The following is a 22,618-nucleotide window of genomic DNA, read 5'->3' as shown; positions in this document are numbered from 1 at the left end:
CTCTGCCCCGTCTCTCCGTCTGTTTTTCCCTGCCTCAGTCTCTGTCTCCCTCTATCTACTGTCTCGCCTTGTTTCTTTCTAATTTCTCTTCTCTCTTCAGTCTCTGTCTCCTGCTGTGCCTCTCTCTCTCTCTCTCTCTACCACTGTCTCACTATTTGTCTCTCTGCCTCTGTCTCTGTCTCTCTCTGGACTACCTGTCACTCAGGTCTTGGTATTTATCTCTTGCTCCTCTCTCTCTTACCTTCTCTATCTACCTAATATCTCTATAAATCTCATCTGTCCCCACCTCTGTCTCTCTGTTCTTGTCTCTGCCTGATACCTCTGTCTCTTCCCACCTGTCTCTCAGTCCCATCTCCATTTCTATTTCCATTATCTCCCCTGTCATTGTCTCTCTTTCTGATCTCACTTGCTCACTCTCGCTCTCTCTCTCTCCTCCTGTCCTTCTCTCTGCTTCTTGGTTCTTGTCACCCTCTCTGATCTGCTCAGTCTCTACCTGTCCTCTGTCAATGTCCATTTCTGTCTCTTTGGATCTGGTCTCTGGTCTCTCCTGCTCTTTCTACATCTGTCTCTGTTGATGTCTGAGAAGGCTATGTTTCCGCGTTCTTTCGTATGGCCCCCTGTACTTCCTTGAATCAGTGACCACCTCCTCTTGTGCTGGGGTTGTGGGGGCAGCAGGGCGCAACACTCATAATTCCCACCCCCACAGGCGGCCCTTTCCTCGGGGCCACGCCTGGTGCCAGCCCCTCCACCAGCGGGGGGACTGCGCCTGGAAGCAGTAATGGAGGCCCTGCAGAGGCAGCAGGCAGCCCGACTGGCCCAAGGGGTGGGGCCATTGGCCCCTCAACGCCCACTGCCACCACCACTGCCTCCCTTGCCTGGCCCCCGGACCCTGCAGGCCCCAGAGGGGGCCTTAGGGGAGGTTGGGACTGAAGAAGAGGAGGATGCAGAAGAAGATGAGGAAGGGGAGGAAGCCGGGGCAGAGGAGAGCCGTCCAGGGACACGGGGCCCCAGCTCACCTTCAAGCCAGCCCTCTGGACCTCATCCCCATGAATGGACCTACGAGGAACAGTTCAAGCAGGTAGGACCCCCTCCATGTCAGGCCCCCTCCCCTTCCTCCTCTCTGGGCAAAAGCAAAGCCAGGTGATTCGTATCTATCCACCCCCACTGCCCTCTGCAGGATGGAAAAACAGAGACACAGAGACCTGGAGAGAGAGAGACAGTGGGAAGACTGAAAGGTAGATCGTGACAGGGAAGCAGAATCAGACCCCCAGAGACATGGAAAGAAGTGCATAGGCACACACTGGAAGGTGCAGGAGATGCCCAGAAATGTGGAGGCATGATCGCCTAGAGGCTTTTGGTGAGGCTAGAAGGGAAAGCAGGAGGGGTGTAGGAGCTTCAAGAATTCTTTTCAGGAAATGGGAGCTGGGGAATGGGGATTCCAGTGCCAGCCCCATCTTTCTCTACCTTCTCACACATCAAGTCACAAGGTCATATTCCAGCAACCACCGGGAGTTTCCTGGGCTGCATATTTCTGTCTCTGGAAGCAGGATGGAGGTTGCCACTCCTGTCACAAGCTGACACCCTCCTCATCTCTTCCCTGTCACATTGCCTCCATCCAAATCCTCTCTCTGGCCTGAATTCTATGGGTGACAGTTCCTAGCCTGTGATGGCCATTACAGCCGCAGTGTGACTAAAGGGCTCCTGTACAGTTGGGAATGACAAGATCTTACACTTAGAGCCTTAATTTGAGGTTCTTCCTCTGTGGAACCCATCTGGATGTTATTCTAAGGCACTACTTCAGGCTCTCATTATGAATGTATTATAAAGGGCTCAGACTCTAGGTGTGCTATTCTGGTGATATTACTTGTAGGACGTTGGTCTTGGGTATTTTCCAGAAGTGTTAATTTGTGGCTAGTACTCTGTAGCATTAGTGTAAAACTTGGAGTGTTACTCGGTGCTCTGTGGCTCTAGTGACTGTTTCTCCTGGGTATAATTCTGGGGATTATTACTTGGGAGAGCATATGTGTTATTTTGGGGGATCCATCTAACACTTTGGGCTCTTTTCTTCTGGGAGTATAGATCTAAAGTGGATCTCTGGGATTTGTTTGTTTGTTTGTTGTTTTTTATTTTGAGAGTGCTTAGTGGGGAATGGAGCGTTACCTATTGGTGTTACTCAGGGACTGTTATTCTGGGTAAATGGCTGTTACTTGTTTGTTTCTGCTGGTGTTATTTGGGAGGTGATACTGGAGATGGGGTTTCAGGTGACTGGGATGACCTATGGGCCTTTCAAGTTCTGACCCTGTGGGTCCTGGGTAGTACAGGGCCATTACCTCTGTGGCAGCTTCTGTAGTGGGTAGGCCACTGTCCCTGGAAACAGATAGACCAGAAGTGGGGCTGAGGGGCCCCAGGTTTCAATGCAGGAGCTCTGAGCATCTCTACTCTGCCTGAAGGATGGGTCAGAGGCATCTCGGCCCCTCATCCCCAGCCATGGCATACAGAGATGTGAAAAGCAAGAAGCCCTTGCAAGAATAAACAAGAGTGAAGGAATGCCTCAAAGACATCTGTCAGCTTCCTCAGTATAGAACAGTCCCAGACTGACTTCCTTCCTGGGGATCTTTGCATGCCCTGGAGGACAGGCTAAGCCTCCTAAGCTTCCTTTCCCCCTATTCCTCAGAGGGATGGTTTGAGCTTCCCAGGGCTCCCCCGGCCAGTGGAGGGTCTCTGTGTGTATTAGAAAAAAGTGCCCCTACCTGCCCCCAGGGGGAGAGAGTCCAATGTCAGGGAGTCCACATTTCAGACCCTACTCACTCCTTCAGCTGAGAACCCTTATTCAGGGTTTAACCTGAGTTGGGGTCCCAGGGGGTGGGGGGGGGGAGTCAGTGGAGCTGAAAAATGACCTCAGTCCTTCCCCAGCTGTACGAGCTTGATGCAGACCCCAAGAGGAAGGAATTTCTGGATGACCTGTTTAGCTTCATGCAGAAGAGGGGTGAGTGGGATGATGTAAGGGAAGGACCCCCACCTACCAGTTTTGAGGAAGAGAGACCCCAGGGTTTAGTCCCCAGGTTGGGTCCTCTCTGCAGAGGCCTGAGCTTGGCAACACCTAGCCTTTGGGCCCTCAATAGCGTCTTTAACCTCTGACCCTGCCCCCTTCCTCCACNTTGGGGGCTGGCCTGGGGAGGGGGGTTCCCAGGATTGGGGGGCTGGGAATGCCTTCTTCCTCTTTCAGTGGCCCTTCGTCTAGCCTTGTCTCTCCTCAGTTTCCCCTTGCTTCAGGCAGGGGACATCCAATATGCTCTACAGCAGAAAGGACTGGGATTAGACTGAAGGAAGGACTTCTCAAGGGTAGGCTGGGGGCCATGTGAGTTGGGGTTGTGGAGGAGGAGGAATTCCTTCCCAGGAATCTCTGAGATAGAAGAAATGCAAGGGTCTAGGAGGAGATCAGGGTGGGCGGCAGTCCATCACTTAGGCTTCTCCCCAGATTCATGGGTCCGAAGACTGACTCATTATCTCTCTCTACAAAGCTAATTAACTCACTCGGAGCTTGGCCTGATAAGCCACTAATTAACTGGCTGCACTACACCCCCTCCCTTAGTGCAGCTGCTGGTCAAAGGCCCTCAGGCTCCCACCACAGGCCCAGCACCCCTTTTGGGATCCTTTCTAACCAGGGACCCTCAGTAGGGTCCCAGGTCTTTTTGCTCCCCAGGAAGGCCCAGTCATTCTGGCCCCAGTGTCCCCTCCCTGACCCTTACTGGGAGGTCTCCCTCCCGCTGGGGAAAGTGGGGTAGGGTGGTCTGAGCAAATCCCAGCAGTCCCTCCATCACCCTCGGGACGGGAGCTCTTCTTCCCTCTGGTCCTTGCCTCCGTCTGCAGGGGGCAGGGGGGGAGGAGGTCCCGTGGGACCGATAATTTCCCCACATTAATCAGGCCGCAGCTAATTGTTCGGGTCCAAAGGAGGCGGCGGAAAGGGACGGGATCGGTAAGGAATTAACTGGGGCCCATCGCTCAGAGCAGACAGGCCCCTTTGTCAGGACTGGCCGGCGGGGGCAGCGCGCAAGCTACGGGAGTTGGCGAGGCGAGCGGAGGCGGGGGCTGCTGCTTCTCCCCTCCGCCATCCCCCAGTCTCTGGCAGCCACCCGGGGGCCAGGGCCGGGTCGGGGGCCGCTGCTTGAGGGAGTCCAGCTCTTCAGCACTGTCAGGAAGTCCTTATTACGGTCTACCCTAGGGTCGGCAAACTAAAGCCGGCTGGCCAAATCTAGCCGCCTGCGAAATAAGAATGGTTTTGCATTTTTAAATAGTGAAAAAATTAAAAGACGAATAACATTTCACAACGTGTGAAATTCAAATTTCAGAGTCTGTAAATTAAGTTTTTGTTGGAACACAGCCGGGCTCATTCCTTTAAATATCCTCCATAGCTGCTTTCAAACTACAATGGCAGAGTCGAGTAGTTCGGACAGAGGAGGTTTGGCCCTCAAAGTCTGTAATACTTAGGTCTGGACCTTTACAGAAGTAGTTTGCCGACCCCTGATCTAGCTTCCTGTCCTTCCTGCTACAAGGCAGGGTTGGGAGCTCTGTGGGCTCCGCGGGGATTCCTCCCTCCCCCTCCCTCCCTCCCTCTTCCTGATTCTCCGAGATCCAGCCCTGTACCCTGGCCTCGTCCAGGCAATCGCCTCGTTCGGTCCTTGAGGATGTCCGCAGATAGGGTCTTAGTCCTAGTGTTCTGACTCTCTGTCCACCTCTCACCAGGGACGCCAGTGAACCGCGTGCCCATCATGGCGAAGCAGGTGCTGGACCTGTACGCGCTGTTTCGCCTGGTGACAGCCAAAGGCGGCCTGGTGGAAGTCATCAACCGCAAGGTGTGGCGGGAGGTCACGCGCGGCCTCAGCCTGCCCACCACCATAACGTCGGCAGCCTTCACTCTACGCACCCAGTGAGGCCAGGCGCGCGAGCGGAGGGGCAAGGCGCGGGAAAGGGGCCGCAGGGCGTGGAGGGCCCAGGGGCGGGCATTTCGTTGGGGGACTTGATCAGTGGGATCCAGCCTCCCATCCACCCCGCCTCGTCCGTCCACTCCTAGGTACATGAAGTACCTGTACCCGTACGAGTGTGAGACGCGGGCGCTCAGCTCCCCGGGGGAGCTCCAGGCAGCCATCGACAGCAACCGACGCGAGGGCCGTCGTCAAGCTTACACCGCCGCCCCGCTCTACGGCTTAGCTGGGCCCACATCCCGGGGCACTCCGGGCCCAGTCTCAGGTCCTGGCCCCGCCCCGTCCACGCCCACGCCCAGCCCACGCCCTGCCCAGGGCTCCGCCTCCGGCCTGCCGGCGCACGCCTGCGCGCAGCTGAGTCCGAGCCCTATTAAGAAAGGTGGGAGGGGAGAGGATCTGAGGTTTGGGCGTCTGTGAGACCTAGGGGTGCGCTGAGATACAGAGAAAATTAAAATATGGGGAGTCTGAAGTCTGGGAGGCATTGAGGTATGAAGGCAGTAAGGACTGACATGGCACTGAGGTTTGCTGCACGCTAAGGTTTAGGGGTCCTCAGGTTTGGGGGTCAGTGAAACCGTGGGAGGTCTGGGGTACGGGTTACTGCGGTGTGGGCCTGAAGCTCAGGAAAAGGTCCTTTATCTAGAGGAGCTCCATTCCACATCTGTCCACCTACAGCTCCTATTGGCATGTAGTTTTTGCCTCTTGTGGCCTGTATTATTTAATAACTGAGAGCAAGGAAAGGCCCCAATTGTCTTGGACCAACTTAGACATGTATGTATTGGCCCTTTGGGCTCTCCAGCTTCAGAGCCTCAAGCTGAGACTCTAGATGGGAGGAGAGATTGAACTTGGTGCATGAGGTTGGTTGACTTCACTTGGCCTCAGTCCTGGGGCGAGAACCAAATGCAGGGGCAGAGGTGGTTGGACCATGGGAGTTGACTGAACTGTTCTTCCAGAGGAAAGCGGAATTCCAACCCCTCGACTGGCACTGCCTGTGGGCCTGGCTTTGGGACCTGCAAGGGAGAAGTTGGCACCAGAGGAGCCCCCGGAGAAGAGAGCTGTGCTGATGGGGCACATGGACCCACCTCGACCTGGAGCTCCCCCCAGTTTCCTGCCCCGTGGCAAGGTTCCCCTGAGGGGTGAGGAAACGCTTGTTGCTGTGAGGGCTTTGGGCCTGTACACTGAGGAAGGACAGACCCATCACCTAATAGGTGTTGGAGGTGGGACAGATAGATCCCTCAATAGACAACTGTGTGATTATAGGTGTGGAGCTGAAGTGGAATGGGGGCTGTCTGTAAGGATGGAGGGGGGACTTTGAAAGTCTGAACTCTGATTCTCCAAAATGTGACTCCCCTGTCCCTCCTGGACAGAAGAGCGGCTGGATGGGCCTCTCAATCTGGCAGGCAGTGGTATCAGCAGTATCAACATGGCCCTAGAGATCAACGGGGTGGTCTACACTGGTATGGGTACTGCAGGCTGTCTACACTGGCATGAGGTCAGGGGTATTTGCTCTGGCATGGGGATTTTAGATTTTCTCAGCTAGCATGAGGTTCAGGGATATCCAAACTTGCATGGGTAATGTGGGGTTCAGGGGATTGCTACAATGGCATGGGTTAAAGGGGTATCTACAATGGCATGGGGTCTAAGGCATGACCTCTCTGGCATGGATTCCATGGGATGTCTGCCTTGTCATGGACCTATGTATCAGTGTAAATATTTCTTGTTTACTTGTTTGAGGATATCTGTATTGCCATAGGGGTCTCTAACTGACCTAAGGAGCTTGTCCACATTGGTTTGTGGCAGGTATATGTGTGTGGTGTTCTAACAATTAGGACACTGACTTTTGTTTTCCTCTTCTGTTTCTGTGCCCACCCCCTCCTGCCTGTGTTTTTCCTCCACCATCTCCTCACCCCTTTATCAGGTGTCCTCTTTGCTCGCCGCCAGCCTGTGCCAGCTTCCCAGAGCTCAACCAACCCTGCACCTCCACTCCCTACAGGGCCACCTTCCAGCACCTCACCCTGAGAACTCCCACTCAGAATTAAGAGTCCCAACCCCAGTGCTGAGGGGGGAGGATACATCCCCCCACACCTTGATTCTTCTAGGGTACCCAGTCTAGGACCCAGCCCTGGCAGATGACACCCTTCCCCCCCCCCCATGCCCTGTGGACTTGAAGCCAAAGAGTTTTCTTTTGATGTTACATCTACCTCATTGTAAAGGGAGAGCACCTCCTCCCTGGCCAACTCCAGCAGCATCTACCAAAGAGTTCTGCCCTCACTAACCCCCGTCATTTCCTCATGTGCCTCCCTGTGTCAGTGTCATCTCTAGAACCCCACCTTTTCAAATCAGACCTGCTTCTCTTCAGGAGCGAGGTGAAGGGTTAGGTTGGGGTTTTGTGAAGGAGATATCCCTCAGGTCACATCTGAATAATAAAGCTGCAGTCCCTCCCTCTCCAGTGCCTCCTCTCCTTGTTTGGGTCTGGGGGTTGGGAGGAATTATGTGGTATACACAGGCTGTGTTGGGCCAGGGGTTCTCAAGAGAGGAACACAGAAGAGCAAAGATTCATGAAAGTAGAGGAGCTGGGTTTCATGAATCAGACTACCTGGGTTCAAATCCTGATTCTGCTACTATAGTGCGGAGTGGCCTTGGGCAAGACGTTAATCGCTTGAACCTTAGAAGATTCCTAAAGATCAGAGTATCTCACAGAGTCTCCTACTGATCTATGGAAATGAACCAATCCTGAAATAATAGGTATATTTATATGGGCAGCCTGGGGGAATGGGGTAGGAAACGTCTCTGGTACCCTGGAATTAGAAGAAGAAAGGTAAGTTTGTCTGGACAAGCAGGAGCTGGAAAACTAGGGTACAGCCTGACAGGTAGTCGTTGCCTAGGTAACCAGACAGCTTTTGCCATCTTTCGCTGGCCCGGCCGGTCACTTCCGGCATCGAAGGGCTGGGTCGAGACGTCACTTCTCGTATTGAGGGCCACCCCTGCGCTCTGATTAGCTAGTCTTCTCTATTTGGCCGGACGTCCCGCCCCGTGGCTGTTCCTACGCTGAGGCGGGGCGGAGGTAGCCATGGCGGCTGTCAGCGATGTGCAGCGGCTACAGGCCCGGGTGGAGGAGCTGGAGCGCTGGGTGTACGGGTCTGGCGGGCCGCGTGGCTCGCGGAAGGTAAGCGATCTGGGATCCAGTGCCGCCTTTCTGGGGCAGAGCAAGAGCGGCCTACTGGCATGGTCCTCGGGAAAGGTGCAACCACTCGAACCTTGTTGCTGGCAGCCGGTCTTTTGGAGTAACAAAGGTTCGAAACCTTCCGGGGCTTATTCGACCCGTGGGCTCTATTTCCATGGAGGACACCGAAGGTTATTAGGACCCATTGCGATGGGCTCACTGTGAACTGTGACTAAGACTGCCTCTGTCCTCTTGGGGTGGCTGGGGAGACCTGACACACTTGAGAATCTGACTAACGAGAGTTTCTGTAAAAGCTGAGGTCCGCAATGGAAGGACTAGCATAGAGCCCTGCGTAATTAATTGCTAAATATTGTACAGAAAGAGGTCCGTGGGACATCGGAGGGGGCAGAGCAAAGGTGGATAAGGAAGGCTCCGGGAGTGAGATGAGGTCTGAGAGCCAGGATTAGGAAAGGAAGGGATTGGACGCCGGTGTTTTTTGCTTGTTTATTTAGAGGCGGGGGAGGGGCGGGCCAGAGCGCGGGCGAGAGAGAGAGAAAGAAAGAGATTCCCAAGCAGTCTCCCTGCTGTAGGCGCGGAGCCTGATGGAGGGCTGGATTCCACCAACCGTCAGATCATGACCTGAGCCAAAACCCAAGAGTTTCATGCTTAACCCACTGAAGCCATCCAGCGGCTGGAGTTTAGATATAGATGGGACAGTCCTTCATACCAGTGACTGAATTGTGACAACCGTGAAGCTTAGTTCTCCTACCTCACATCCTACCCCCCTTTTTACTATGTGAAGACTTTTAACTGAAGGTGGAGTGTCAGGCATACCCTGGGGTTAGGTGCATCAGAGGTAATGATGTCTGTTTGTATACTTCTTGTGGAATTGTCACTAGCAGATTGTGCCCCATTTGAGAACTGATTTCTCGAAACATTCGCTCCCTTTGACATCCACGACATAAATCTCCCTTGTTATCCCCCTACCTCTATGGCTCTTGCTGCTTAGTTCTATTTGCCTCCCTGTATATTTGACCCTTGAATATTAGCATTGCTCACCCTGTATTCTAAAACCTAGGTAAGATCATTCACTTCCATAGCCCCTCTCTCTGTTTGATCCTTTAATATGGGAATTCCTTACTCTGTACCCCTAAAGCCTAGGTAGGTTCAGCCAGAGAGGTAAGAACCAGGGAATAGACAGGTTATGCTAATGCCATATAAACTCTAACATAATTACCTTCACAATCAGCCTTGAAACTTCCCAAAGACTACATGATTATTTTCCCCTTCACTCTGAGGATTCCCAGAAGGTGGGGTTGCATCTCCTTTAAAACAAGACAAGGTAGGGGGGAAACCTATTTTGCTGGAATAAGGAGATTTGGAAGTCTGAAGGAATGAGGGTTCTTTACCTTTCAAGTCTTGAGTCAGGCGCTGAATCTTGGAATTAACTTTCAATCCCCTTGCAGGTGGCTGATGGCCTGGTCAAGGTACAGGTGGCTTTGGGGAACATTGCCAGCAAGAGGGAGAGGGTGAAGATTCTGTACAAAAAGAGTAAGTGATTCCATAGGGTGCCTGCCTTCCCTCCTTCCCATGCCTGTGCTTCCTGGGAACTGGCCCTTGCCTTCCAGCTCTGTAGGTCATTAGAGTCACCCTATGGGGACAGAATGTGAAGATGTTTCCCTGCTGAAGTGATTTCTACTTTGTGGCTAAACTCCAAGCCCATTACAGTATCAAAGTTATAGGATAAGAGCTCTGCCTCAAAGGTCCTCTTGGTGAAGGAGGGAGGAGATATAGGATTTCCACAGACAAGGTGCAGAGGCAGAAATGAAATTAGGCACTGAGAGCCCAGGCTTGGCTCAGCCATACCTTTTTGATTATGTCAGAACCAGCAACCTAGAAATCAGAAAAGGCTCTGGCTTGTCTTGGTGGCACTGAGGGGCAAGGGACCTTGCCCCTTCTACCTTTGGTGAAGATAGGTCAGTGGGAATGCTGAGGTGCCAGGATAGTGGAGGCAATAGTGTTCCTAGCTGTAAAGGCCGAGTTTGGTCAGGAGGTATTTAGAAGGGAGAGACAGGGAGGTGGGGCCCAGTGGAGGCCTGCTGATAGACACTGTGGGTGTCATCTCTTAAGGCTCTCCCCAAGGTTGACCACTAATATCATTCTAATATCCCTTAATATCCTACATAAGACAGATTCCCCATTCCCCACCCCCATTCCATTTTCCATCTTGCTTCTTTTCTAGTTGAAGACCTGATCAAATATCTGGATCCTGAGTACATTGACCGCATTGCCATACCTGATGCCTCTAAGCTGCAGTTCATCTTAGCAGGTAGTGCTGGACAATGCGTGCACATGCATCTGGGCATTATGGATTATGGGGGAAGTTGGGCATAGAGATGGCCTCCCTGCTAGCCCTCTCATGGATACAGTTCTGGAAGCTGCTGTCTGGAATTTTGGCCTGGCTCTGGGCTGAGGCCTGAGGTCATCCTGTGGTCTTCTAGTGGACATTGGGTGTGATATACTTCTGAGCCAGCTGAGGCCATGGTGCCAGCAACAGTGGGAAATACTTCAGTGTTCTATCAATGGTCTGCCTCTACAATCTTCCTTCAGAACCTTTCTCACTTCTGCTCACTAGACAGAGGAACTTCTAGGAAAGGGTGGGAGCAGTAAGCATTGCATTTGGTAGAGGTGAGAATATTGGCACGACTTTCAGCATTTTTCTTTTATGTGAGAAAGTGTAGGTGTTTCAGAATTTTAGGCAGGAACTATTCACCTGGCAATGTTTGCTGCTCAGACAACCACTCCATGAGGTAGAGTTTGCCAAGTACCTGTGTTTATTAATTTATTCAAAAGATGTTTAATGATCATCTTTTGTGATCCAGAGCATCTTCAGTGTGAGGCATACAGTGGTGAGCCAGAATGTCCCTGAACCATTGCAGTGGCTCAGGTACCAAGTGCAGGAGATCTTTTCCCATACTAAGTCTGGAGTCCAGCCTCTCCTTCCCTCCCTGGCCACTTCCTCAGTGTCTGTCCTCTCACACATGAACAGTTGCAGTCTCCTAAGTCCTCTTCTTGACCCTAGTCTTTCCCTTTTTGCATGTGATCCAATATTATCTTCCCCAAACACATTTCCAGGATGCCACTTTGTCGTCTTTGGAAGTTCAGTGTCTCTGTCTCTCTCCTCCTAGTATAAAATCCTACTTCCTTAAGCTGCCATTCAAAACTTTCTGTAATCTGTGTATCCTCCCATGCAGCTGTTTCCTGTGCTGTCTTTTTTTTTTTTTTTTTAATTTTAATGTTTGTTTAGTTTTGAGAGAGAGAGTATAAGCAGGGGAGGGGCAGAGAGAGAGAGTGAGACACAGACTCTAAGAGGCTCTCGGCTCTGAGCTGTCAGCACAGAGCCCGATGCAAGTCCTGCACTTGTGAACCATGAGATCATGACCTGAGCTGAAGGCGGATGCTTAACCAACTGAGCCACCCAGGCATCCCCTCCACCCCTACTCTCTTTGCACCAGTTCAATTAAATTCTTTTTCCTCAATTAATTGATAAGCATTCTTGCCTCCAGACATTTGACATAACAGTCATCCCTTTCTTTCTTTTTTTTTTTTTTAAGTTTATTTATTTTGAGAGAGAGCACACACATGTGAACGGAGAAGGGGCAGAGAGAGAGGTAGACAGAATCCCCAGCAGGCTCAGCACTGTCAGCACAGAGTCTGGGGCTTGAACTCACAAACCATGAGATCATGACCTGAGCCGAGACCAAGGGTCAGGTGCTTAACCAACTGAGCCACCCAGCTGCGCAACAGTCAACCCTTCTTGAATGTGCTTCCCACTCCCTGAAGCCATTGAAACCTCCTGTGCCAGGCTCTGTCCAGATCCTGTTCTCCCCACTGGACTCTGCTTACTGCCCCTTCTCTCCAGGATCTTGTAATTATCTCTGCCTCTCAGGGCCACTGAGCAGAACCTGCCTGGTAGTCTGCCACATATCCCCTCTTTCATACCTTCCTAGGAACCCTTGGGTATGGGGACCCAAGTCTGAAGTATTTTGTCTCCTGTAGCATCAGAAGGATTCACTGAGTTTGTTGATAGGAGGCTAAAGGAAGAGGCCTTAGAGTTAAAACATCAAAAAGGTGGTATTTGGAGAAACTTACAGGCTTCTTGGGCTCAAGATGGGTCATACCAGAGGCATCTAGGAGAGGTGGGAGCAGAATGGGGGAATATGCACCTAGAGAAGGGGCAGCGGGCAGAGTAGCTGCCCCATGCACCAGGACTCACCATTTCCTCTGCCAGGTTTTCAGCCCCTTGCATGGAGGTAGCAGTGTCCAGGCTTGCCTCACTGCCACTGTCTTGTCTGTTTGTATCTCAGAGGAGCAGTTTATCTTATCCCAGATTGCGCTCCTGGAACAGGTGGAGGCTTTGGTGCCCATGCTGGACAGCGCTCACATCAAAGGTATCTCTTTAGGGCTGCCACTCTACCACTTTGCTTGGGGAGGTGGGTAGATGGACAGGACTTCCCTGTGCCCAAGGTTCCCTGTGTTTAAGCTAAGTCTGCTCCTTGTCTTTACTTTAACCCTGGAGGTACCTGGCACCTGCATTGGGATTAAAATTGCCAGAGCAGAGAGTTCATTTTCAGAACCTCAGGTAGTTTGGACCTAAGGACACTAGTGTAAGTCCAGCAGCTCCCAACTCCGAATATTCCTTTTACCTTCTACCTCACCCCTCAGCATCTGTCCTTTAGGCTGCTATATAGCCCAGATTTTACTGTAAGAGTTCCTGCCAGGTGTGTGAATGTGTGTAAATTCTTCCTGCTGCATTGTTGAGAGCAGTCCCTGGGCTTGAGTTTTGACAAGCAGACAGTGACATTAATTGAATCCAGATATCCATCTTGTCTGTCTCTGGAGGTATTTTTTCCCGTTCCCCCCTCCCTACCCCTGATCAGCTATCTGCTGAGCGTCTGGCAGCCTTAAGCTACAGGCCCAGCATGGTGGCCAGGGCTCTGGGTGTTGGATTCTAGGTGTCCAACTAAGGAACCTGGCATTCATCCTCAGCCCACCTGCAGGCTCCCTTTTCCAGGCAGACCTGTACCCACTGGACAGAGCAAAGGGGCAGATCCCGTAACAGGCAAAGCTTTCTTTACTTCACCCTGCTTACAGCATTGGGGTGCGGGTATGGGACAACTCTGGGGACCCCAAGATTTATTTTCTCCTAGGGCCCTGTATCTCTCCCCGCCACCTGCCTTGGGTCCTAGAGTAAGACTGGGATGGGCAGGGAGCCCCACCACCACCTTTAGCTGCAGTGGTCGATGAAGCCTGGCGTTTGCTTAGCTTCTCCACTCAATACTCTAATCCTGCTGAAGACCTAATAGACTATTGAGCAGTCCCGGGGGAAGGCACAAGCATCATCAGGCAGTGTGCGTTGTGTTTTACAGCCGTTCCTGAGCATGCCGCCCGCCTGCAGCGCTTGGCCCAGATCCACATCCAGCAGCAGGTATTGGAGGGGAGAGGGCTGGAAGGAAAAGTAGAAGTGGTGAGGCTCCTAGTCCCCACCCCTGCCACCTGGGCAAGCAGCCTCAGGCTACCTTAATGTCAGCTCCAGGGGAAACCTGAGGCTTTATCCTTTATCTTCCCCCTCCCTTAGAGAGGGGAAGGGACTTGCTTATGGCCACATCAGGATCTCTTGCCTCTCTGAGTAGTACTATTCTGAGATACCAGAAGGTTGATGATGGGAGGTACCCAAGAATTTCTGGGGATGGTGTGTCCTTGACTATGGGTGGAGGAGCTGTTTTTTGTTTTTGTTTGTTTTACCATTCCCAGGCCCCAAAGTTCAAAGAGGGTTCAAATATAAGGGACAGGGGAGGAAGACACATAGTAGCAGGAATGTTTCCTTAAATATGTGGTTCACTCCTCCTTAAGACTGCTGTTAGGGTACTGATCCCAGAGCCTCATTAGAAATGTTTTTTGGCGGGGCGCCTGGGTGGCTTAGTCGGTTAAGCATCCGACTTTCGCTTAGGTCATGATCTCGCGGTTTGTGGGTTCGAGCCCCGCGTCGGGCTCTGTGCTGACTGCCAGCTCAGAGCCTGGAGCCTATTTCAGAGTCTGTGTCTCCCTCTCTCTCTGACCCTCCCCTGCTCACGCTGTCTCTCGCTCTCTCTCCTAGAAATAAATAAAAATATTAAAAAAAAAAAAGAAATGTTTTTTGGCTCTGGGGTGAAACACTACCTTTTCTAGGCTTTCTGGGGTGTGAAGGTCCCTGTTGAGGCAGGAAAGTTAATGGAAAGTAGGGGCTTTATCTAACTCCTTTCTCTGCCCTACGTTGTCCTCATAGGACCAGTGTGTGGAGATCACTGAGGAGTCCAAGGCTCTCCTGGAGGAATACAACAAGACTGTATCCTTTCTGCTCAGCTAGGCTTCTGAGGAATGTTGTCCAAAGCCCTGTCCTTTTGTTCCATCACCAGCTCTGTCTCTTTCATCCCATCCCAATCAACCTGTCTGTTTCCCTCCTCCCTCACCCTTTGGCAGATGTTAAATCTCTCCAGTCCCTCACTCAGGCTCTTGTTCTCACCTTGACCTGTCACCAGACGATGCTTCTCTCCAAGCAATTTGTGCAGTGGGATGAGCTACTTTGCCAGCTAGAGGCCGCCAAGCAAGTGAAGCCAGCAGAGGAATGATGGTTGCTCCTCAACCCACAGTGGGCCGGGACAGCCAGTGTCCAGGGCCTGTGCTAACCTGCCTTTGTAACAGGGCAGAGGCAGGTCTGTATTTATTGGAGTCACAGCCTACTTGCCCGTATTCAGGAACTCTGAGATCAGAAGTCTGGCTACTTGAGATTTGCTATTTGCATCCCCTCCCCACATCAGTGTCCTATTCCAGTGACAATAAACTATAGAAATCACTGGAGCAGTGTGCCAACTTCCTGGTGTAGGGTGGGAATGGTGGTGAGGGTGGGGGTGGTAGAAGGCAGTATTGTCAGCCTTCCTAGTGGTTGGACCAGGAGTTTACTCATCCTGGTCTGGCTTTCTGGGAGCTGTAGAGCTCTCAGAACAAATGCTCTCATTTGATCAATATGAATGGAACATTTGTTTGTGTATCCATTTATCCCACATTTACCAAGTATCCTGTAAATGTCAGGTGCCATGCTAGGTGGGGAGGACACAGGTAGGGTCCACTTGATCCCTGCTCTACACAGACTAGCTGGGAAGACAGTCAAGGAAAAGAGCAGTCCTACCAAGTGGGTACAGGGTCCTTTGTGGGCACAAAACAAAAAGGAATGGGGGAGGCATTCCTGGAGGGTGATATGCAGGATGTTTGAGAGCAAGGGAGCAGTATGTGTAAAGGCAGAAAGGAACCTTCAGGTTCCTCTCATGGGAACTTACTTGGTGCCACTAAGCGGGAAGAGGAGCCCAGAAGAGGTTTGGTTGCAGGGCTTTGGGCTCTGGGGTGGAGCTGGGGGTGTGTGTATGCTTGGAGGGTCGGGAGTTCCTGGATGGTGAGGGAGGGAACCTGAGAATAAAGAGCGGAGAGGAAGGTTGGTGCCTCAATCCAAGTGTTTGCTGCCCCCTTGTGGTCTTAGGGAGTGCTGTGGCCCCAGACCCCTTTTTAACGGTATGCTGGCCACCCAACGGTTTCACTATCATCTCAAATTCAGCATGTCCGAAGTCTGAAACCGTGGGTCATCCTAGACTCTTCCCTTCTCAATCCAAACAAGTCACCAACTGCTCACCACACCTACCTCCCAATGTCTCCCAACTTAATCTACTTTTCTGTATTCCCACTGCCATTTCTCTGTTTAATTCTCAGAAATCATAGAACAACTAGTTGAGCGCCTATTATACACTAGGCACCACACGAGCCTCAGTGGACACGCCCCCGGGACCCCGCGGCCTGTTCACCGGCGTTTGAGGCCCAGTTCCCCCCTCACACCCCCTCTGGCGGCAGCACAAATTGGTCTGCCGCCGGATGAAAACCCTCCGTGATGCGCCATGCCCACGGAATGAAGTCCAAGCTCAGAACTCGGTGACCAAGGCTCTCTCCCGCGCAGCAGCAGCCACTTCAAACGGATCCTCTTGCCGCTGTCCAAAGTGAAACCCAACTGGTGACGCCAGCTGAAACATCTCAGGGCCAGATCCTCCCCATCTTTGGGACGCGAGTCTCTGATGGTGGCTCCATTCCGCAGGGCTCTCTCCACCCCAGTAGGGATGCCCTTGCCCCAGGGTGTAACATCGTAGATTGCCGGTATGTTCACGGTCGCGGGACGTCCTGGTTCAGCGGACTCACAGACGTCCCGGCTAAACTCCGCTTTCCGGCTGAGGCGCATTGAGGCAGGGCCCCTCAGGCCCCGCCCCTATGAGGCGTGCGCGGCCCCGCGGCTTTGGCGCGCTCCCGGCCCGCGCGCCATCTTGGCTCCAGATCGAATTTGAGGCGTGCGTGGCCGGGGCGGTGAGAGCTAGAACGCAGTGGGGTGGGGGCCCCTCGAGGTAGGGGGAAGAGAGGGGAGGCTGGTTCCTTGGTCTCTGCGGCTTGTCGAGCTTTGGAGTCCTCCCGTGGCGGTGGGGACGGCCGGGCTCTGGACCTCACTCTAGGAGTAGCCCAGGCAGCCCTCCGCAACAAGCCTCTGCTGCCATTTCTGAGGGATCTGGGCTGGGGGCGTTGACACTGGGAAGCTCAGGGTGAAAGGTGCTTGGCCCTATCCTCAGGATATCGGGGTGGGGGAGGGATTGAGTTCTGTTTGAGGAGCATATGGGCGAGGGTTCTTGGCTCTTTCCAGGGAGCTTGGAGTGTAGGAGCCATTGCGAGCAGAGTGAGGGGCCCTTGTCCCGGTCTTGGAGAGCGGTGGGTGAGGAGCGCTTGGTCTTGTTTTCGAGAGTCTGGGGCAAGGGTGTAACCGGGGCCCAGGAGTGCAAGAGCACCTGGCTTTGGAGGATCACAAACAGACCAGGTTCTGCCGTTTCTGGCTGACAAAATCCGAAGGCAGAGAGCCAAGTGGTGGTGAAACAAAGTAATTTATTTCAGTAAGGCCAACACCGGAAACAGCTGCCTAGGCTCAAAGACTGTCTTCAAAGTGCTGAAAATACTTCTAGATTTATATAAGGAGAATGTGAGACCAAGATCGGTCTGTAGGTGCAAGAAGCAGTAATGGGCAGGTTGATCATTGTCTTGGGACCAATCAAGGGGGTCTTGGTGGCATTAGAGCAGCTATTTTTGCTTGAGGGTATTTTTGGTTCCCATCAAGGGATGCTTTGCCTGCAGGGTCATTTCCCTGAGTTAAAAGATAAGCTGGAGGGGCGCTTGGCTGGTCGGTAGAACATGCAACTCTTGATCTTTGGGGTTGTGAGTTGGAGCCCCACGCTGGGTGTAAAGCTTACTTAAAAAAATAAAACATGGGAAGAAGAAGATAAACTAGAAAGAACTTTATTAATTAGAAAGTACAGATTTAGGTAAAAATGGAGGTTCTTGAAGTCCTTGTTTAAGGGCACAGGCCCTGTCCCAAGGAACTCAAGATGAGAGAGGTTCAGTCCCAGTCCTGTGGAGCTTGGAATGAGGGGGCTGGCCCCTATCCTAAAGAGCTCAGTGTTTGATGAATTTGGTCCTGTCGCAGGGACTCCAGGGTGGGGGGAGGGTTATGGCCCTGTCTAGAGGAATGGGGTATGTGGGATACAGCCCCTTTCCAGGGTACAGTAGGCATGGTACCTGTGCTTAGAAGCCGGGGGTGAGGGGATATGGTCCTGTTCCTGGAAGTCTGGGATGAATGGGATCATATCCTGGAGAGCTGGGGTTGGGGGTTGGCCTGGGGCACATTGCCCATCATTCATCTAACACTTCCCTGCAGTGAGCCGTGAAATTCAGACACAACAGCAAGTGGGATGGAACACTACCGGAAAGCTGGCTCTGTGGAACTCCCAGCACCTTCTCCGATGCCACAGCTACCTCCTGATACCCTGGAGATGCGGGTCCGAGATGGCAGCAAAATCCGCAACCTGCTGGGGCTGGCACTGGGTCGATTGGAGGGTGGTAGCGCGCGGCATGTGGTGTTCTCAGGTTCTGGCAGGGCTGCAGGGAAGGCGGTCAGCTGTGCTGAGATTGTCAAGCGGCGGGTACCAGGCCTGCACCAGCTTACCAAGTTGCGCTTCCTGCAGACTGAGGACAGTTGGGTGCCAGTCTCACCCGACACAGGCCTAGATCCCCTCACAGTGCGCCGCCATGTACCTGCAGTGTGGGTCCTGCTCAGCCGGGACCCCCTGGACCCTAATGAATGTGGCTACCAGCCTCCAGGAGCACCCCCTAGCTTGGGCCCCACATCGAGCTCCAGTTGTGGCCCACGACCCCGAAGAAGGATTCGAGACACTTGGTCCTGAAGATCTGCTGAGCAAACTATTCTCCAGGCATGAATGTCTAGGATGGCTTTTCCTTCCCTGAGAAGCCTCTGTAACTGCTCAACATCCCCAACAAGACTTGAATCCACAGAAGTGAGCCTCCCTACCCTGCTTCCTCTTCTCTCTGGTGTGTGAAAAAGGACTGCTACAGTGACAGGTGTGCAGTCTTGGATGGGTTCTGGATTGCTTAAGAAGGGCTTACTCGGCCTTCTACCTACTGTGCTTCTGTCCCTTTTTCTGACAGAGATCCAGGGAGTGGTTAGGAAATAAAGGTTCTGCCTAATTATCTGATGAGCCTCTGCTTGACCTGCTGTGTGAAAGTGGGAATAAGGGAGGGGGAGTCCCTGCACCCCCCTCCCTCTGGTTTAGGGATATTTTTCTTTCTCTGCAGTATTTATTATAGTATAGTGGTTAAGGTCATGGTCTCAGGTAACAGACTGCCTGGATTTGAATCCTGGCTCTGCCGTTTGCTAGTAAGTTACTGCTTTGTGACCTTGGGCAAGTTACTGCTCTGAGCCTTAGTCTTCCTATCCATAAAACTGGATATACATAGTGCTTACCTCGTAGGGTTGTTATGAAGACTGACTTTTTAAAATGTTTATTTATTTTTGAGAGAGCAAGTGGGGAAGGGACAGAGAGGGGAAGAAAGAATCCCAAGCAGGTTCCATGCGGTTAGCTCAGAGCCCATTGCAAGTCTCAATCCCATGACGCTGGGATCATGACCTGAGCTGAAATCAAGAGTCATGCTCAACTGACTTAGCCACCCACACCTCCCAAGGATTTTTTTTTTAAGTTTATTAATTTTGAGAGAGAGAGCGAGTGAGCACACGAGCAGGGGAGGGACAGGGAGAGGGAGAGAGAATCCCATGCAGGCTCTGCACTGTCAGCGCAGACCCTGATGCAGGGCTCAGTCTCACATGCTGTGAGATCATGACCTGAGCCAAAACCAAGAGTCAGACGCTTAACTAACTGAGCCACCCAGGTGCCCCTATGAGGATTAGATGTAGAAATATACACATATGACTCTTAGATACCACCTGGGCATATAGTGCTAAATAAATGTTAATTGCTATCATTATTAATGACTCCACTTACAAAGATATTTTCTCCTACCTTAAAAATGTAGCTAATGAGGCATCTGGCTGGTGCAATTGGAAAAGCATATGGCTCTTGATCTCAGGGTTGTGAGTCAGCCCCATGTTATATATAGAGATTACTTAAATAAATAAACTAAAAAAACAAAACAAAACAAAAAAAGCAAGCCATAGCTCAGTCTCATATCTTCCCTCCAGGTCTCATCATTTCCTTTTTATCCCTTGGCTGCTCCTTTTCTGTCTCAACTTGGCCTTAGACTCAGACTTACATTGGTAAGGTCGGGGGCATGAAGAGAGAGGTAAAGATTGCAGTGGTAGCCAGGGGTCTGCAGGGACCAGAACAGAATTGTGGGCAGTGGTAGACTCAGTGAAGAGTTGAGTCAGTTGGGTCTCCCACTGGATTTTGAGGTCTTCCCCAATGTTTCCAGTGAATGAGTGTCCAGTCACTAGAAAAGCATAAACTTGGGGCTCTTGTGGGTTCACATTGTGGCAGGATGGGCCCATCAACTTGAAAGTGTTGAAGCAATGTTTGTCTGAGTCTAGGCAGGAGGGGTTGGATTGTTGGGAGAAATGGGGGACTGGAGGCCTTAGTAAGGGCTTAGGGCAGGGATGAGGGGACCATAAGGCTAGAAGGCTGTGGTCAAAACTTTGGACACTGTGTTCTGTGCTTTCCAAGATAGGTTGGCCTGAGTGATGTGGAAGACCCTAAGGGAGGGGCAGTTGATGCAGATTCAGGAGATAGTAGAGACAGGAACCCTCTGAGGAGTTGCCCAGTCAGGGAGGATCAAGGAGCATCTATCTACTACACCCCTTAGAGGCTGTGGCAGGGACTCTGGTGTCTTGCTACCAGCAACTGCCTGACTTTTCCCCATTCCTTGTTGCTAACTCAGGTTTTTGCTCCCTCCCAGCTTCTGTGTATTGCTTTTTCTCGAAGTATCTTCATTTGTGTATCTTCTACCATAAATAGCTGCCTGAGTGTCATTGTTCCCCAGAGCTTTGGGGCCAGGCTACTTGCAGACTGCTGATGTGTAGCTCAGCATCCCCCATCCTGATCCAGCCTGCCGTGGCCAGGGTGAAATAATCACATGGAATAAGCATGTGACCTGTGCTCAAGGAACGATTCAGTAACATGGTATCACAAGTTCTGGAAGTCCTAAGAGGGACTCCCATTTGTCAGTTCATTAAGGTACCACCTAGCAACTCCAAGATGATGGCAGGGGTTATGTGAAAGAAACAGCTGGGGTCAAAATCTCTTGGAAGGAACAGGATCTAGAGCTCAGAGAATCAGGAAATAGGCCATAGGCTGAGAGAAGGATAACTAGTGATTCTGGGGCCTTTTCCCTCCTCCAGCACCCAATTGGAGCCTAGAGGAAAAATTTTAGGAAGAGACCCTTTAAGAAGATAGACCTTTAGCGTCAGAAAGCTTGACCCAATGTAAGAGGGAGCATAAGAGTTGTATATAATTGCTGATTCAATTTCTTCCCATTTTCTCCTTAATTCACTCCAGTATGGCTTCTAAGTCCATAATTTCTTAGAAAAGGTTATGCCTTGTCATGAAAGATAAGGAAATGGAGACCACTCTTTCAAGAAGTGGCATTGAATGGGAGGAGAGAGGTGATAAATAGTTGTACAGGAATGTGGGATGCAAAGTTTTTTATTTTAATGAATTAGAGATTTGAGCATGTTTGTAGGTTAATGGAGGAAGCTAACAGGGAAAGAGATTAAAGAGGCAAGAGACTGTGGATAACTTATAGAATGAGACTCTGCAGGTGGTAAAAGGGAATGGGACCCAGAAACATGGAGGTATGGGCCTTCCAAAGGGAAGGGGAGAGATGACTCCCTGTAAATTCCCAGGGAAGGAGTTGAAGATGGGTATGCATGCGGGTGAGTGTGGAGGTGAAGGTGGGACAGGAGAGAGTTCAGAAGGTCTCTATCTCCTCTTGAAGCAGGAATCCGGCTCTGTTGCTGAGAGTGGAATGAGGAGGCTGGTGGGAAGGAAGTATGAAATCGTTGTTGCAGGAGAGATAACCAGGGGTTACAGGAGGATGACCAGGCAGGGCTAAAAGCCCAGCTGAGGCTGGTGACCATGAACTTGTAGTTTTATCAATCAAGGTGTGTGAGCTCTAGCAGCATCCTTAGGAAAGATGAGGACTTCGAGAAATCACTGTCACATTCTGCCAGACTGAGGTTAAGACAGGCAGGAATGATGGAAGAAGAGTGAGGAGACTAGCAAGATGTAGTGAAGGATCAAGGAATCCAAAGTGGGTCAGGAGAGAAGTGAAGACAGGGGAAGGGGTCACTGTCCTGGAGGTCCCTATGAAAATGTCTGGGGTGGGATGGGATGCGATGGAGTAGTTGAGCAAACTAGGACAGAGCATTGTGGCTATACCCATTTCTAGGGCTGTTGTACCAAAGTATCACAGATTGAGTGACCCAGAGCAACAGAAATTTGCTGTTGCACGGTGTTGGGAGACTAGAGGTCTGAAGTCAAGGTGTCAGCAGGGCCATTTCCCCTTTCTGAAACCTATAGGAGAATCCTTCCTTGACTCATCCTAATTTCTAGTTTGCTATCAGTCTTTGGCCTTCTTGGCTTTTGGATGTATCCACTCCAGTCATTCATCTTCACATTTCCTTCCCTTATGTCTGTTTCTCCTTCCAATTTTCTTCTTTTTATAACGACACCAGTTGAGGTGCCTGGGTGGCTCAGTCAGTTAAGTGTCCGACTCTTGGTTTTGGCTTAGGTCATGATCTCACATCCCACATCAGGCCCTGTGCTAACTGAGCCTGCTTGGAATTCTCTCTTCCTCTCTCTGTTCTTCTCTCCATGCACGTGTGCATGCGCTCTCTCTCAAAATAAATAAAACTTAATAAGTAAGTAAGTAAGTAAATAAATAAGGACACCAGTCATATTGGATTAGGGCCCACCCTAATAACCTCATTTTAACTCGATTACATCTGTAAAGATCTTATTTACAAATCAAGTCACTTTTTGTGATACTAGGGGTTAGGACT

The 22,618-nt window shown here is 51.4% G+C and overlaps 3 protein-coding genes across 8 annotated transcripts; all 3 read left to right on the top strand.

Moving 5' to 3' along the window:
• Positions 1 to 778: 778 nt before the first annotated feature.
• On the top strand, positions 779 to 7,424 carry ARID3C (AT-rich interaction domain 3C). Of its 2 annotated transcripts, XM_077761845.1 has the most exons (7): positions 779 to 1,078; positions 2,914 to 2,986; positions 4,744 to 4,927; positions 5,072 to 5,361; positions 5,933 to 6,115; positions 6,347 to 6,436; positions 6,898 to 7,424. In XM_077761845.1, the coding sequence occupies exons 1-7, from the start codon at positions 779 to 781 to the stop codon at positions 6,996 to 6,998; spliced, it is 1,221 nt and encodes a 406-aa protein (XP_077617971.1). In that variant the 3' UTR covers positions 6,999 to 7,424. The 2 variants fall into 2 exon arrangements, with proteins under 2 accessions (XP_077617971.1, XP_077617972.1); XM_077761846.1 differs by lacking the exon at positions 5,933 to 6,115.
• A 585-nt stretch (positions 7,425 to 8,009) lies between these two features.
• Positions 8,010 to 15,034, top strand: DCTN3 (dynactin subunit 3). Its single transcript, XM_077761902.1, has 7 exons — positions 8,010 to 8,145; positions 9,609 to 9,693; positions 10,385 to 10,471; positions 12,510 to 12,593; positions 13,572 to 13,630; positions 14,468 to 14,527; positions 14,721 to 15,034. The coding sequence occupies exons 1-7, from the start codon at positions 8,050 to 8,052 to the stop codon at positions 14,808 to 14,810; spliced, it is 561 nt and encodes a 186-aa protein (XP_077618028.1). The 5' UTR covers positions 8,010 to 8,049; the 3' UTR covers positions 14,811 to 15,034.
• Positions 15,035 to 16,514: 1,480 nt separating this feature from the next.
• RPP25L (ribonuclease P/MRP subunit p25 like) lies at positions 16,515 to 18,798 on the top strand. 5 transcript variants are annotated; one of them, XM_077761840.1, is made up of 2 exons: positions 16,515 to 16,578; positions 17,969 to 18,798. In XM_077761840.1, exon 2 carries the CDS (start codon positions 18,003 to 18,005, stop codon positions 18,492 to 18,494), a length of 492 nt encoding a protein of 163 aa, XP_077617966.1. In that variant the 5' UTR covers positions 16,515 to 16,578; positions 17,969 to 18,002; the 3' UTR covers positions 18,495 to 18,798. The 5 variants fall into 5 exon arrangements, with proteins under 5 accessions (XP_077617966.1, XP_077617967.1, XP_077617968.1 ...); XM_077761841.1 differs by having other exon boundaries at positions 16,527 to 16,616; XM_077761842.1 differs by having other exon boundaries at positions 16,538 to 16,562.
• Positions 18,799 to 22,618: the final 3,820 nt, after the last annotated feature.

Source organism: Crocuta crocuta, unplaced genomic scaffold, assembly GCF_008692635.1.
Source record: "Crocuta crocuta isolate KB4526 unplaced genomic scaffold, BGI_CrCroc_1.0 scaffold204, whole genome shotgun sequence".
NCBI lineage: Eukaryota > Metazoa > Chordata > Mammalia > Carnivora > Hyaenidae > Crocuta > Crocuta crocuta.
This window is presented reverse-complemented; position numbering and strand designations above follow the sequence as displayed.

What these genes read in the sequence shown, in the direction of transcription:
- ARID3C (XM_077761845.1), top strand. Translation starts at nt 779, where the DNA reads ATGGAGGCCCTGCAGAGGCAGCAGGCAGCCCGACTGGCCCAAGGGGTG. An exon ending in TGGCAAGGTTCCCCTGAGGG is followed by an intron (nt 6,116 to 6,346) that starts GTGAGGAAACGC and finishes CCTCCTGGACAG; the next exon opens with AAGAGCGGCTGGATGGGCCT. An exon ending in CAACGGGGTGGTCTACACTG is followed by an intron (nt 6,437 to 6,897) that starts GTATGGGTACTG and finishes CCCCTTTATCAG; the next exon opens with GTGTCCTCTTTGCTCGCCGC.
- DCTN3 (XM_077761902.1), top strand. Translation starts at nt 8,050, where the DNA reads ATGGCGGCTGTCAGCGATGTGCAGCGGCTACAGGCCCGGGTGGAGGAG. An exon ending in GGCCGCGTGGCTCGCGGAAG is followed by an intron (nt 8,146 to 9,608) that starts GTAAGCGATCTG and finishes ATCCCCTTGCAG; the next exon opens with GTGGCTGATGGCCTGGTCAA. An exon ending in GGACAGCGCTCACATCAAAG is followed by an intron (nt 12,594 to 13,571) that starts GTATCTCTTTAG and finishes TGTGTTTTACAG; the next exon opens with CCGTTCCTGAGCATGCCGCC.
- RPP25L (XM_077761840.1), top strand. Translation starts at nt 18,003, where the DNA reads ATGGAACACTACCGGAAAGCTGGCTCTGTGGAACTCCCAGCACCTTCT.